This window comes from Parasteatoda tepidariorum, chromosome 5 (assembly GCF_982258835.1).
Source record: "Parasteatoda tepidariorum strain Cologne lab strain chromosome 5, Ptep-v5.0, whole genome shotgun sequence".
Classification (NCBI taxonomy): domain Eukaryota; kingdom Metazoa; phylum Arthropoda; class Arachnida; order Araneae; family Theridiidae; genus Parasteatoda; species Parasteatoda tepidariorum.
The window spans coordinates 7,391,351-7,407,718 of NC_141759.1; the positions used below are offsets into that span (position 1 = coordinate 7,391,351).

General features: G+C 36.3%; 1 protein-coding gene across 1 annotated transcript; it reads right to left on the minus strand.

The window, feature by feature from the left end:
• Positions 1–956: 956 nt before the first annotated feature.
• LOC147808535 (uncharacterized) lies at positions 957–3,218 on the minus strand. The gene is made up of 3 exons (XM_087165197.1): positions 2,936–3,218; positions 1,527–1,673; positions 957–1,380 (listed from the first exon to the last, which is right to left on the minus strand). The coding sequence occupies exons 1-3, from the start codon at positions 3,084–3,086 to the stop codon at positions 1,271–1,273; spliced, it is 408 nt and encodes a 135-aa protein (XP_087021323.1). The 5' UTR covers positions 3,087–3,218; the 3' UTR covers positions 957–1,270.
• Between the last annotated feature and the right edge of the window lie 13,150 nt (positions 3,219–16,368).

Sequence of the window (16,368 nt, forward strand, 5' to 3'; positions counted from 1 at the left end):
AAAAAACATTTCCGTCATACATCCGAAGTAAAACATGGTAATGTAAATTTCTGTCTCATAAATTTCTGTCTCTGTATATTTCTGTCTCACGGTTTTGAAAAGATTATTTAGGTATTTGATGTAAATTGCGCAGTAAGTATCGTAAACACAAAAAAAAACATTTTTCCATTTATTAGCGTTTATTAGACAAAAAAAAATCAGAATATTTATCAAAAATATTAAAAAAAATCGTACTTTTCTTCTAACCACAACAAAAGGCGGAATGACAAGCTCAATCCGCCCTAGCAGCAAAATAATTAGTGCCCCCATCGGACCAATATTCACGAATCTTAGTTCACTAGTGTTTCAAATTGCCGCTATTTTCCGATATTTTTCTATATATGCGAAATAGACCAATAATTGCTATAGGCATATTGGCCTATATTTCCTATTTAGAACTATCCGATTTTCCTTATATTTTACAGTTACTTTAAAACCAATATCAGCCTTTCACCCAATACAGTTAAATAACCTTCGCAACAGCTCAGTCCACCTAATGAAGCCGATTAGTTCTTTTGCAGCTGGGTACATATTACAACCGGGTTCCTGTCCCAGCGTTGACTCCACTATATATTTTTCCATTCTCTTCAACACTTGAAGAGTGCCCTGCACTTTCCAATTTGTAGCCCTGGACTATTGTAATATAATACTCCATTCACACATAGACGCCAACACCCTAAAGCTGCTTAACACAAAAACGACTGGTATTTCTCATCTCTTACGGGAGAGGAAACATTCAGATAAAAATATTTAAAAAAAAAATGATTGAAAAATAAATATTAAATAAATTAAAATAAAAATATGAAATAAAACGATAAATTATTTTAATACTAAATTAATTCAAGAATTTAATTTAGGAATGCCAGCAGAATTTTAAAAAGAAAATACTCATATAAAGATACTCGTGAAACAAAAGCATGCTAAAGAATAAAATATTAACTATGTTAAAGACTTTAATAAAAAAAAAAAAACATTACATTTTCTTCTGCTGAGAGCATTCTGAAATATTAAAATCTGAGTCTCAGTAATATTAAAACAATATCCAAAAACCAAAGTGGGAATATATATGTAGATTTTACTAGCCGTAAACACTGATTGTTGTGCTGACCTTTGGTATAATGGAGTTGATTTGTTTATTAGCTTCTTTCACAGTTAATTTGATTGAACTAATTACGCAACTGCTTTTGCAGAAATGTGCCACTACTCTAATGGCAGACATCTTTAAGGGTGGTTAACTAGAAACATTTGATGCCACAGGACTCGTCTCGGTCTCTAAGATGTTATTTTGAGTCTCCCCGGGGCAGATGGACACCTGCCCGGACTGTGTGGAGGTGTTCGGCACTAAAATAAATTTATAATATTAAATAGAAAATATTAAATGAGACACAATCAAGAACAAGAGTATGACGAAAACCGGCAATTATATATTAAATTCGGAACTGAAATAAAACTATATATATATATTAAGTATATAAATATTTTGTTACCTTCAAAATTTTCAACATCGTTTTCATTACAATATGTACAACTCTCATGTTCAGCATTAAACCATTCTCGAGTGTTATACCAAAGAGCTGTGTCAAGTTTCTCTTTATCCACACCTTCCAATGTTAATAAGTTCAGCTCATGTATCACTTTAAAAAAAAAAATAATTATTAACCAAATAAATATTTAAGTAACTGATTCAAGGGAATTAATATATACTTACGGACAACAAGAGTAGTTTTATTGAACCGGATGGCCTCAAAATAATCTTTATGTGCTTTGTAGAATGACGGTTGGGCGATTAATTTTATAATTCTAATTCTTCTCATCAGTGCCTCCGGAAAAGATAAGTAATTAGATGTTATCATTCCCGGAGGAAAATATTGTGTGACGGGATCCCGGTTTTTTCGCTCCAAAATAATTTCGTGATGTCCGTCCAAATAGTCCCTCATATTATCATCTAAATTTTTAATGCCAATATCACGGACATCATCAAAAATTACAAATCGGTGGCCAATCGCCATTCCCAATTGGAACATCCTGCGGGTATCATCTTTTAAATTAATATTGATAGTGACACCCCCAAACAAATCTTTAAATCCTCCCGCTAATGTTGATTTACCCGCGTCGAAATCCCCAACCAAAGCAAGCCATCTATTTTTAGGTTTAGCATTTTGAAAACAATTTAACGCGTTTATGACTAATTTCATCAAATTCACACGACCATATAATTTAATTAATAATGTTGCATAGGCATAATGTTGAACTCTAATCTCTATGTCCAATTGAGAATAATTTGAAATTATTTCATTCATCTCTTTCATTAAATAATTAACATTTGAGATCCGTGAAATCATTTCTGTAGCATACGAAAGAACAACTTTCGTCGCAGCCCCCGCATGCTTCAAACGATCGGCCATCGCGACAAATAATTTTGAATTTTCAAAATGTTGTGTGAACTCATCATGAAATGTGGTGGTTTCATTACATATTTCTGAATATTCATAAGTTAAAGTCATCGGGTTAGTAATATTACGAGCAAGAGCAAAGTCAGTGAACATTTTAAAGCTAAAGGTTAGTTTCTCAGCAACCATATATGGAGTAAAGTGATTAAGTGGTACTCCTCTACTAGCATTAGATACATAAGCATACAAAGCATTGAAATTCTTAATATACTCACATATGCATGGTGAGCTCACAATAATTAAATCATCCTCAAGTTTTTTTTTCAGTTCGAGATTCTTCATCGGTACAGTTAATTCTACAACAATGAAGCCGATATCAATATCATTACGATTATATGAGCCAGAAGCAATTCTTTTACTCCGAGGAGTAAAGAATTCGATAAGAATTTCGAGCTTTGGTAATAAAAATGACAAAAAAAACCAGCGACAAGCCCTCTGGTTCATACCTGAACGAAGGAAGGGCTGGACAAAAAGCGGCAGTTCAATTTCTAAACGTCTAGGTGAATGTGAGGAATTAGTTCGAGAATTTACCTCAATACCAGAATCCACGTCAGTAGCAGCCGATGTTGAGGGTTGAGGAGAACTTGGGTGTTCCATAACGAAAATAATAAATAAAATAAAATAAAATTAAATTAGCAAAATCTGTTACTTAAAAATTAACCAAAATGAAGAATAAATTAAATTAGATATTTTATTTAATGTTTTTTTAAGAAATACTTATTAGAAAAAGAATAATTTCATGAGCAACTGCCAAGAGCACATAGAAATAAAATGATATTTAAATTTCCCTCTATTTATATAAAAATCTGAGGGTGAAAAAAAAACCGTTAGAGGATTATTTTTATAATTGCATTTCAGAATCTAACTCGAAAAGCCTCCACAGCAACGCTAAAAAAAATTTTCGCCTTTGATTACGTCACAACCTACATCTAACTTTGTCTGAGAAAGATATTAGTAGGTCGTCGTCGTTAAAAAATATGATAAAAAGTCCTCTCGCCCCACCCATTTTACGTCATAGCGATAGCTTTTCCCCTTTGCGCGCGAAATCATCCTTCTTAGCCCATGAGAAATAAGTTTACATTTGTTAGGTCCTTCCTTTTTGCGCGCGAAATCATCATTCTCAGCGAATGAGGAATAGCATTTAAATATTTGAATGTTTTGTTGATAGAAATAAAAGTAAACTAGTGTAACATATTAAATGCTTTTCAAAAGAATGAAAGAATCAGAATTTCTACGTTTTAATAAGATGATGTTATTCCCATTTGAATTTTTAGTTTCATTTTTATTATTTTAAATATTTCATACATTATAGTAAAATTTTTTGACAAAAAATGTGTTATATTTAATGTTCAGAATTTGAATAAGAATTCTCTCAAAGTAATATTTATTAATTTTTGAACAAATCAGAACTCATCTATTTTATTATTGAATGTGACAAAGCTCCCATCACAATGCCTTGAAACATAGAAACATTTATTCCGTTAAATTTAATTTTCAGTTTTGTTTTCTATATTAAATGCGTGGTAATACGAACTCTCATCCTGATAAACAGAATTACCACGGATTTATAGTGTTTACGATACATCGAAAATATATATTTTAAATACAGTCACGATTATCACGATCATTAAAGAATATAGATATTTTGAGACGTATCGGCTCAGCTTTATTGTAATGTCCTATTTCGTTTTATTAAAGAAAACAGAATCGCAAAAGACATTCAACTTACCTTTTATTGGTTAATTAACCGAAATGCAGTTGTCTTATACAAACATAAATCAAGTTAGAGACATCAGATGATGATAAATTGCTTTTGTTTCGAAATTGTCTTCTAAACATGTAATGTTTACATTATTATTGTCTTTTGTTCCTCCATTCCTGATAAATAACTCGAATTCCAGTTTTAATTTTTTTTTTCATGTATGGAGTCTAATTTCATAGTGTTTTATTGCATGGAGTAAGTCCTTTTACAGATATCAGAGAATTTATAAAAGAAAAACACGAAACTGAATATTTTGATAATATTTAACCCTTTCTAAAGCCGTGGTAAGTATACTTACCACCAATTTTTAAAGTCTATGGGAAACTTTTTTACCACTTTAAATTTACGTTTCCATTTGTCAATAACTTCAGCTTTCTTGAAGTGCGTTTGAATAACATTGACAACCATTTGTTAGTTTAAGAAAATGTATAAAAGTTATAAAATGCATTATTACTTTTGAAGATTGTAGCATTTTTAAAATTTATTTTATAAATAAAGAAAAATAAAAGGCAATAAGTTCCTAATAGGTCGTGTTAAATATACTTACAACCAAAAAAATGGCATTTTTATAAACTAAATTAGTTCTTCTTTCTTATATCAATTACTATTCTTATAACTTTTCCAATTCCAAAAATTTTTTAATTTACCTTTACTAGAAATAAATGGCCCTTTAAAAGGTTAATCTTCTGGTTTTAAAAATATCTTATTTTTGGATATTACACTGAAAAAAAAAAGTATGGTCAAAACTATCAGAATTTGGTAATATTTACCATATTTTTAGCTCTATGGGATCGTCAAAAAGCACGGTAATTTTTACCGAAGCTCTCGTGTAATAACTTTTGGGAAAATTAACTAAAAAATACGGTTTATGATTTGCTGTTTGATTTTATCATGATTCATTAGGTCGCAGCATAAAGAATATTTATTTGGTTAAACTTAATTTTCAGTTTTGTATTTTTACTAAATGTGTAGCAATAAGAGCTTTATTTTTTAAAACCAGAATTTTTTGTTACGATCCGAATGGAAAAATTACTGAATGAATTTAATGCTTAAATACCGTATATTTTGATCCTATTACCAACATTATGGATTTTTTTTTTACTGGAAATATCACTACCGCCAAGTACGATGATTTTACCAGAACTTGTTTTTTCCATGCAAAACAAAGCTATACTTCAATGTGTTAAATGATTAAAAAAAAACTTTCGTATTTCAAACAAAGAAAATTTTTTATTAACTGTTTACTTGTGGGAAGACATATTCGGCACGTTATCTATCTATCTATATATATATATATATATATTTCTCTTATACGGCGACAAAAAAAAGCCTCATTACAACTCCCCGAGTTGGCGAGCGTTAGCGAGCAGGGGGCGCAGCCCAGTAGTATTTTATAATTTTTTACCGCTGTCTCGTCTTGTTTTTCAGTCTAATTCTATTTAAAATAGAGGGAACGGGTTCGAATCAAAGCGTAACCATAATTGTGCAACAGTAGCTTCGTAATTACAAAGAAACCCACAGATGCATATAAATAAGCAGACAGACAACGGAACAGAAGTAATAACTTTTTATTTTTCAAAAACTTGAAAACCGTAGAAGTAGAAGTAATGTAATAAGAGACGCGCTATGGAGCGCTATTACCTAACTCAATATTTTCATCACTTTATAATCATCATTTACCATTCAATGTAAATTCATTTTCATCTATTTGTAATTAAAACCAATAACGGTTTATGAATAATCAAATTGGCGGTCTAAAGGAAAGTGGAACATTTTCCACTATTCATATAGAAAGCAAAAATTCATTTTAGATTGAACACTTTCTGGCGCCCGAACAGGGACCGCCATTAAGAGATTTCTTGCTTATTTTCGATTAGAAATTTAATTTCATAGAATAGTGACTTTAAGTGTATAAGTAGTTCGTTTATATATAAAGATGGAGAAATCCAAACAAAACCGTACTACGATAAGGTCATTAACAACTAAGTTATGGACCAAAATCGAAAACATATATCAAGATGATAAGGTGACAATAGATGAATTGCATGAGTTAGTGTCTGAATTAATGTTAAAACAAGAACAATTGAAAGAAATTGATCTCGAAATTCAGATGGGTATTACGGATGTAAATGAAATCGATACAGAAATTATAAAGTGTGATGAATATTTGACAAATATTATACGAAGTAGAAGCAGATTAAAAAGAAAAATAGAAAAACTTTCGACTTCGGTAGTGTCTCCTGAGTTAAATTCGAACATTTCCGAACCGAAGATAAACACTAATATAAGAATAAATGAAACTTCATTTGTGAAACTGCCTCTTTTAACTATGGAGAAATTTTCTGGCGATCCTTCAGACTGGCAAAGATTTTACGATCACTTCGAATCTGCCAAAGATAAAAACACTGATTTGTCGAATGTTGAAAAGTTTAATTACTTGAAAACATATTTAGTGGGATCAGCTTCAGATGCGATTAAAGGATTCAGTTTAACAAATAATAATTATGTATCAGCAATTGAAACTTTAAAAGAACGCTTTGGCAAGAAAACGTTGATAATTAACTCTCATTTGAATAAATTGTTGAGTTTAACCCCAGTAGAAAAATCAACAGATATTTTTTCATTAAGAAAACTTTTTGATTCTTGTCAAACTGAAATAAGAAATTTAGATTCTTTGGGAATTAATCAGGAAAATTACGGGGCTTTACTCTGTTCTATACTTATTAAATTACTTCCCTCAGATATAGTGTTAGAAATAACTAAAAAATATAGCAATGATGATGAGTGGAAAGTATCAGAGATCCTAGATATTTTAAAAACAGAAGTAATTAGCCGAGAAAAAGCCACGGCCTTGAGTTCGTCTATAACACGAGTTTCAGAATGTTCCCCCTTCCTCTCCTCAAAGCGTAACAGTGGAGGCGAGAATTTGAATAAACAAAATAAGAATCGCATATCAACGGCGTCAGGTTTATTGAATGAATCGTGTAATAAGAAAAATAAATGTATTTCTTGCGGTAACGATAGACATAATTTATGGAGTTGTAATGAATTTAAACTGAAATAAATAAATGAGAAATGGGATATTTTAAAGAGGAGCGGCTGTTGCTTTATTTGTTTTCGTTTGGCCATACGGCTAAAAAATACAGGAGTTTTGTAAAATGTGATATTTGTCATTATACATTTATGTCTCCGGAAAAGAAAATAGATGGTAGAGTGGAAAGTATGGTTATATCGAATGAAACTTGTAATCCGGAAGTATTAATGCAAACGTTAACAATTCGCTTAAAAAACGGAAAAAAAGAAATAATTATACGCGGATTGATAGACACGGGGTCTCAAAAGTCGTATCTTTTAAAAGAAACAATAAATAAAATAGGTCACAAACCAGTAAGGGAAAAAAGCCTAAATCATAGTCTTTTTGGTGGATTGCAAAGAACTAATCAGCATAATAAACACAGAATTTTTTTGAGCAATTTAAATCGGGATTATTTTTCTAACATTGAAGTTTATGATCAGGAAAAAATTTGTACAGAAATTCCTAAAATAAGAGATGGCTCGTGGAAAAAAGAAGCGAATAAGATAGGAATTAAATTTTGAGATTATAAAAACATGAAAGGGTCGAATTCAGAAACTAAAGAAATTGATTTACTTATCGGAGCCGACGTTTGCGGTAAACTTTTCACAGGTATTATTAAATCGGTTTCAGAAAATTTAATTGCATTCGAAACGCGATTAAGTTGGACACTTATGGGTAAAACTCGTGATCCTGAAAACAGTAATAGTACCAACACAGTTTTGTCCCTTCATGTGGCTCAGGCTAAAATTTCGGATTTCTGGAAACTAGATACGTTAGGAATATTAGACCCATGTGAAAAAGAATCAAGAGAAGAAATTGCAAAAGCTACCGAAGACCATTTCGAAACGTGATAAAATAGTTTAATTATATTTTTATACTTACCTAGAATGCTTATTAAAAATAGAATGTATCAAAGTTAGTGCTTTGAAAGCTACTTTAGACCGAATACAATTTTTATGACTGACAGGTATTGAATGAACAATATTAGCATATTTCGTACATCAAACTAAGTATTCGATACATTTTATTGTTTATTATAATACTATTTTGAGTTTAATAAACAAGTTTTGCATAATTATTTACTGAGCCTAAATCGTAATTTTATATGTATATGCTATTAATTAAATATTAACGTTTGTTTTCGTAGAATTTGTTCTTAATATAAAAAAGGAATACTCAGCTGAGCTGCGTGCAAAGACTGAAATTTTGTCAGAACATTTACGACTAAATAGAAATAAGATAAAAAATTCTGTAACCAAGTATAACACATGCATTAACTGAATTAAAAACAATGGAAAAAAAACACTGAAAGAAAAACACAAAAACCAAAAGGCTTTTCACAGGGTGACAAAAATCTTTTGCCCGCCAATGTATAAATATATCGTTTAAAAAAAGTCAAGAAAAAATTTCATTTAATAAGAAAATACAACATAATATTTATATCGCTTTATATCATTCTAATAATAAAGATAAAATAAATAAACTGTTCAAAGCAAATTTTGAACTAGTATTGTTTAAATAGATAGCAATATTTTAATGTCGAAAAAAAATGTATTCATAATTTTAAATAATTTTATCTAAAAAAAACTTTCTATCTATAAGGATTACATTCTTACAAAATTCACATTGTTTTATCGCCTTAAAATTAAAAAAATTGTTCGAAGAAACTTTTGAGCTGGAATTACATAACGGAGTCGGGCTTCACATAAAGTAATCAATTACAATAACTTTAATTGACTATAGATACTTACCACTATATAATCAATTACTTGTAATCACGATTACAAATAATTGCGATTACGAGTAATCAGAATCTCTGATTACCTCAGAGTCAGGAAAAATTTTATCGATTATATATTTCGATTACTAGTAAGCATGATTACAAATTTTTATTACAACTGTAATTGTGATTCCAATAATCAATTACAGTAATCAATTACTTGTAATCATGGTTACTTACATTCATGATTTTGATTACCACTGTAATCGGGATTAAAATAATCAATTACTTGCAATCGTAATTACAAGTAATCGAAATATATGACATCTGATCTAGATTGCATGCAATTATGATTACAAGTAATCTAAATTTACGATTACAAGTAAAGACGATTGTATACCGCATACATGATTATTTTATTCAGTACAGATAGTATAATGTATCCTATAATCATACATTTAATACGCATTTACATGCAATGTATGCACGTTTGAATGTAACTGAAATAAATTTACGAGAGCTAATACATGTGCATGCAGTGGAGACATGTACGTGCGTTCACAATGAGTGCATATATTTTAGCATATTGTATTGTTCATTGTATCGGCAGGGATAGTCTGGTTGGTAGGGCCCTGAGTTCATGTGCAAGAGGTCGTGGATTCGATCCCCACCAACTGAAGACTCCCCTGGGAGTAAATGGTGACCGAATCACGTTATGTCTGTCGAGTCGCTAAGTCCTCCTTTTTAAAACGGTTTCATTCGAGTAAAGATTATACAGCCGTATAACATCGACCGATCATTATAATTTGACATAAAATCCTACAGTGCGTCTAATAATATGGCCAGGGACTGTAATTTGGCGAAAATAAAGCGGCCGGCATAGTCTGGTTGGTAGGGCCCTGAGTTCATGTGCAAGAGGTCGTGGATTCGATCCCCACCAACTGAAGACTCCCCTGGGAGTAAATGGTGACCGAATCACGTTATGTCTGTCGAGTCGCTAAGTCCTCCTTGTTTAAAACGGTTTCATTCGAGTAAAGATTATACAGCCGTGTAACATCGACCGATCATTATAATTTGACATAAAATCCTACAGTGCGTCTAATAATATGGCCAGGGACTGTAATTTGGCGAAAATAAAGCGGCCGGCATAGTCTGGTAGGTAGGGCCCTGAGTTCATGTGCAAGAGGTCGTGGATTCGATCCCCACCAACTGAAGACTCCCCTGGGAGTAAATGGTGACCGAATCACGTTATGTCTGTCGAGTCGCTAAGTCCTCCTTGTTTAAAACGGTTTCATTCGAGTAAAGATTATACAGCCGTATAACATCGACCGATCATTATAATTTGACATAAAATCCTACAGTGCGTCTAATAATATGGCCAGGGACTGTAATTTGGCGAAAATAAAGCGGCCGGCATAGTCTGGTTGGTAGGGCCCTGAGTTCATGTGCAAGAGGTCGTGGATTCGATCCCCACCAACTGAAGACTCCCCTGGGAGTAAATGGTGACCGAATCACGTTATGTCTGTCGAGTCGCTAAGTCCTCCTTGTTTAAAACGGTTTCATTCGAGTAAAGATTATACAGCCGTATAACATCGACCGATCATTATAATTTGACATAAAATCCTACAGTGCGTCTAATAATATGGCCAGGGACTGTAATTTGGCGAAAATAAAGCGGCCGGCATAGTCTGGTAGGTAGGGCCCTGAGTTCATGTGCAAGAGGTCGTGGATTCGATCCCCACCAACTGAAGACTCCCCTGGGAGTAAATGGTGACCGAATCACGTTATGTCTGTCGAGTCGCTAAGTCCTCCTTGTTTAAAACGGTTTCATTCGAGTAAAGATTATACAGCCGTATAACATCGACCGATCATTATAATTTGACATAAAATCCTACAGTGCGTCTAATAATATGGCCAGGGACTGTAATTTGGCGAAAATAAAGCGGCCGGCATAGTCTGGTTGGTAGGGCCCTGAGTTCATGTGCAAGAGGTCGTGGATTCGATCCCCACCAACTGAAGACTCCCCTGGGAGTAAATGGTGACCGAATCACGTTATGTCTGTCGAGTCACTAAGTCCTCCTTGTTTAAAACGGTTTCATTCGAGTAAAGATTATACAGCCGTATAACATCGACCGATCATTATAATTTGACATAAAATCCTACAGTGCGTCTAATAATATGGCCAGGGACTGTAATTTGGCGAAAATAAAGCGGCCGGCATAGTCTGGTTGGTAGGGCCCTGAGTTCATGTGCAAGAGGTCGTGGATTCGATCCCCACCAACTGAAGACTCCCCTGGGAGTAAATGGTGACCGAATCACGTTATGTCTGTCGAGTCGCTAAGTCCTCCTTGTTTAAAACGGTTTCATTCGAGTAAAGATTATACAGCCGTATAACATCGACCGATCATTATAATTTGACATAAAATCCTACAGTGCGTCTAATAATATGGCCAGGGACTGTAATTTGGCGAAAATAAAGCGGCCGGCATAGTCTGGTTGGTAGGGCCCTGAGTTCATGTGCAAGAGGTCGTGGATTCGATCCCCACCAACTGAAGACTCCCCTGGGAGTAAATGGTGACCGAATCACGTTATGTCTGTCGAGTCACTAAGTCCTCCTTGTTTAAAACGGTTTCATTCGAGTAAAGATTATACAGCCGTATAACATCGACCGATCACTATAATTTGACATAAAATCCTACAGTGCGTCTAATAATATGGCCAGGGACTGTAATTTGGCGAAAATAAAGCGGCCGGCATAGTCTGGTTGGTAGGGCCCTGAGTTCATGTGCAAGAGGTCGTGGATTCGATCCCCACCAACTGAAGACTCCCCTGGGAGTAAATGGTGACCGAATCACGTTATGTCTGTCGAGTCACTAAGTCCTCCTTGTTTAAAACGGTTTCATTCGAGTAAAGATTATACAGCCGTATAACATCGACCGATCACTATAATTTGACATAAAATCCTACAGTGCGTCTAATAATATGGCCAGGGACTGTAATTTGGCGAAAATAAAGCGGCCGGCATAGTCTGGTTGGTAGGGCCCTGAGTTCATGTGCAAGAGGTCGTGGATTCGATCCCCACCAACTGAAGACTCCCCTGGGAGTAAATGGTGACCGAATCACGTTATGTCTGTCGAGTCACTAAGTCCTCCTTGTTTAAAACGGTTTCATTCGAGTAAAGATTATACAGCCGTATAACATCGACCGATCACTATAATTTGACATAAAATCCTACAGTGCGTCTAATAATATGGCCAGGGACTGTAATTTGGCGAAAATAAAGCGGCCGGCATAGTCTGGTTGGTAGGGCCCTGAGTTCATGTGCAAGAGGTCGTGGATTCGATCCCCACCAACTGAAGACTCCCCTGGGAGTAAATGGTGACCGAATCACGTTATGTCTGTCGAGTCACTAAGTCCTCCTTGTTTAAAACGGTTTCATTCGAGTAAAGATTATACAGCCGTATAACATCGACCGATCATTATAATTTGACATAAAATCCTACAGTGCGTCTAATAATATGGCCAGGGACTGTAATTTGGCGAAAATAAAGCGGCCGGCATAGTCTGGTTGGTAGGGCCCTGAGTTCATGTGCAAGAGGTCGTGGATTCGATCCCCACCAACTGAAGACTCCCCTGGGAGTAAATGGTGACCGAATCACGTTATGTCTGTCGAGTCGCTAAGTCCTCCTTGTTTAAAACGGTTTCATTCGAGTAAAGATTATACAGCCGTATAACATCGACCGATCACTATAATTTGACATAAAATCCTACAGTGCGTCTAATAATATGGCCAGGGACTGTAATTTGGCGAAAATAAAGCGGCCGGCATAGTCTGGTTGGTAGGGCCCTGAGTTCATGTGCAAGAGGTCGTGGATTCGATCCCCACCAACTGAAGACTCCCCTGGGAGTAAATGGTGACCGAATCACGTTATGTCTGTCGAGTCGCTAAGTCCTCCTTGTTTAAAACGGTTTCATTCGAGTAAAGATTATACAGCCGTATAACATCGACCGATCACTATAATTTGACATAAAATCCTACAGTGCGTCTAATAATATGGCCAGGGACTGTAATTTGGCGAAAATAAAGCGGCCGGCATAGTCTGGTTGGTAGGGCCCTGAGTTCATGTGCAAGAGGTCGTGGATTCGATCCCCACCAACTGAAGACTCCCCTGGGAGTAAATGGTGACCGAATCACGTTATGTCTGTCGAGTCACTAAGTCCTCCTTGTTTAAAACGGTTTCATTCGAGTAAAGATTATACAGCCGTATAACATCGACCGATCATTATAATTTGACATAAAATCCTACAGTGCGTCTAATAATATGGCCAGGGACTGTAATTTGGCGAAAATAAAGCGGCCGGCATAGTCTGGTTGGTAGGGCCCTGAGTTCATGTGCAAGAGGTCGTGGATTCGATCCCCACCAACTGAAGACTCCCCTGGGAGTAAATGGTGACCGAATCACGTTATGTCTGTCGAGTCGCTAAGTCCTCCTTGTTTAAAACGGTTTCATTCGAGTAAAGATTATACAGCCGTATAACATCGACCGATCACTATAATTTGACATAAAATCCTACAGTGCGTCTAATAATATGGCCAGGGACTGTAATTTGGCGAAAATAAAGCGGCCGGCATAGTCTGGTTGGTAGGGCCCTGAGTTCATGTGCAAGAGGTCGTGGATTCGATCCCCACCAACTGAAGACTCCCCTGGGAGTAAATGGTGACCGAATCACGTTATGTCTGTCGAGTCGCTAAGTCCTCCTTGTTTAAAACGGTTTCATTCGAGTAAAGATTATACAGCCGTATAACATCGACCGATCACTATAATTTGACATAAAATCCTACAGTGCGTCTAATAATATGGCCAGGGACTGTAATTTGGCGAAAATAAAGCGGCCGGCATAGTCTGGTTGGTAGGGCCCTGAGTTCATGTGCAAGAGGTCGTGGATTCGATCCCCACCAACTGAAGACTCCCCTGGGAGTAAATGGTGACCGAATCACGTTATGTCTGTCGAGTCACTAAGTCCTCCTTGTTTAAAACGGTTTCATTCGAGTAAAGATTATACAGCCGTATAACATCGACCGATCATTATAATTTGACATAAAATCCTACAGTGCGTCTAATAATATGGCCAGGGACTGTAATTTGGCGAAAATAAAGCGGCCGGCATAGTCTGGTTGGTAGGGCCCTGAGTTCATGTGCAAGAGGTCGTGGATTCGATCCCCACCAACTGAAGACTCCCCTGGGAGTAAATGGTGACCGAATCACGTTATGTCTGTCGAGTCACTAAGTCCTCCTTGTTTAAAACGGTTTCATTCGAGTAAAGATTATACAGCCGTATAACATCGACCGATCACTATAATTTGACATAAAATCCTACAGTGCGTCTAATAATATGGCCAGGGACTGTAATTTGGCGAAAATAAAGCGGCCGGCATAGTCTGGTTGGTAGGGCCCTGAGTTCATGTGCAAGAGGTCGTGGATTCGATCCCCACCAACTGAAGACTCCCCTGGGAGTAAATGGTGACCGAATCACGTTATGTCTGTCGAGTCACTAAGTCCTCCTTGTTTAAAACGGTTTCATTCGAGTAAAGATTATACAGCCGTATAACATCGACCGATCATTATAATTTGACATAAAATCCTACAGTGCGTCTAATAATATGGCCAGGGACTGTAATTTGGCGAAAATAAAGCGGCCGGCATAGTCTGGTTGGTAGGGCCCTGAGTTCATGTGCAAGAGGTCGTGGATTCGATCCCCACCAACTGAAGACTCCCCTGGGAGTAAATGGTGAACGAATCACGTTATGTCTGTCGAGTCGCTAAGTCCTCCTTGTTTAAAACGGTTTCATTCGAGTAAAGATTATACAGCCGTATAACATCGACCGATCACTATAATTTGACATAAAATCCTACAGTGCGTCTAATAATATGGCCAGGGACTGTAATTTGGCGAAAATAAAGCGGCCGACATAGTCTGGTTGGTAGGGCCCTGAGTTCATGTGCAAGAGGTCGTGGATTCGATCCCCACCAACTGAAGACTCCCCTGGGAGTAAATGGTGACCGAATCACGTTATGTCTGTCGAGTCGCTAAGTCCTCCTTGTTTAAAACGGTTTCATTCGAGTAAAGATTATACAGCCGTATAACATCGACCGATCATTATAATTTGACATAAAATCCTACAGTGCGTCTAATAATATGGCCAGGGACTGTAATTTGGCGAAAATAAAGCGGCCGGCATAGTCTGGTTGGTAGGGCCCTGAGTTCATGTGCAAGAGGTCGTGGATTCGATCCCCACCAACTGAAGACTCCCCTGGGAGTAAATGGTGACCGAATCACGTTATGTCTGTCGAGTCACTAAGTCCTCCTTGTTTAAAACGGTTTCATTCGAGTAAAGATTATACAGCCGTATAACATCGACCGATCACTATAATTTGACATAAAATCCTACAGTGCGTCTAATAATATGGCCAGGGACTGTAATTTGGCGAAAATAAAGCGGCCGGCATAGTCTGGTTGGTAGGGCCCTGAGTTCATGTGCAAGAGGTCGTGGATTCGATCCCCACCAACTGAAGACTCCCCTGGGAGTAAATGGTGACCGAATCACGTTATGTCTGTCGAGTCGCTAAGTCCTCCTTGTTTAAAACGGTTTCATTCGAGTAAAGATTATACAGCCGTATAACATCGACCGATCATTATAATTTGACATAAAATCCTACAGTGCGTCTAATAATATGGCCAGGGACTGTAATTTGGCGAAAATAAAGCGGCCGGCATAGTCTGGTTGGTAGGGCCCTGAGTTCATGTGCAAGAGGTCGTGGATTCGATCCCCACCAACTGAAGACTCCCCTGGGAGTAAATGGTGACCGAATCACGTTATGTCTGTCGAGTCGCTAAGTCCTCCTTGTTTAAAACGGTTTCATTCGAGTAAAGATTATACAGCCGTATAACATCGACCGATCATTATAATTTGACATAAAATCCTACAGTGCGTCTAATAATATGGCCAGGGACTGTAATTTGGCGAAAATAAAGCGGCCGGCATAGTCTGGTTGGTAGGGCCCTGAGTTCATGTGCAAGAGGTCGTGGATTCGATCCCCACCAACTGAAGACTCCCCTGGGAGTAAATGGTGACCGAATCACGTTATGTCTGTCGAGTCGCTAAGTCCTCCTTGTTTAAAACGGTTTCATTCGAGTAAAGATTATACAGCCGTATAACATCGACCGATCATTATAATTTGACATAAAATCCTACAGTGCGTCTAATAATATGGCCAGGGACTGTAATTTGGCGAAAATAAAGCGGCCGGCATAGTCTGGT

Bases quoted from the DNA above. Each gene is read 5' to 3' on its own strand.
- LOC147808535 (XM_087165197.1), bottom strand. From the start codon at position 3,086: ATGGAACACCCAAGTTCTCCTCAACCCTCAACATCGGCTGCTACTGAC. The intron at 1,674-2,935 runs GTATGAACCAGA...TTTTTTTTAAAG, and splicing joins CCAGCCCTTCCTTCGTTCAG to TGATACATGAGCTGAACTTA. The intron at 1,381-1,526 runs GTAACAAAATAT...AATTTATTTTAG, and splicing joins CGATGTTGAAAATTTTGAAG to TGCCGAACACCTCCACACAG.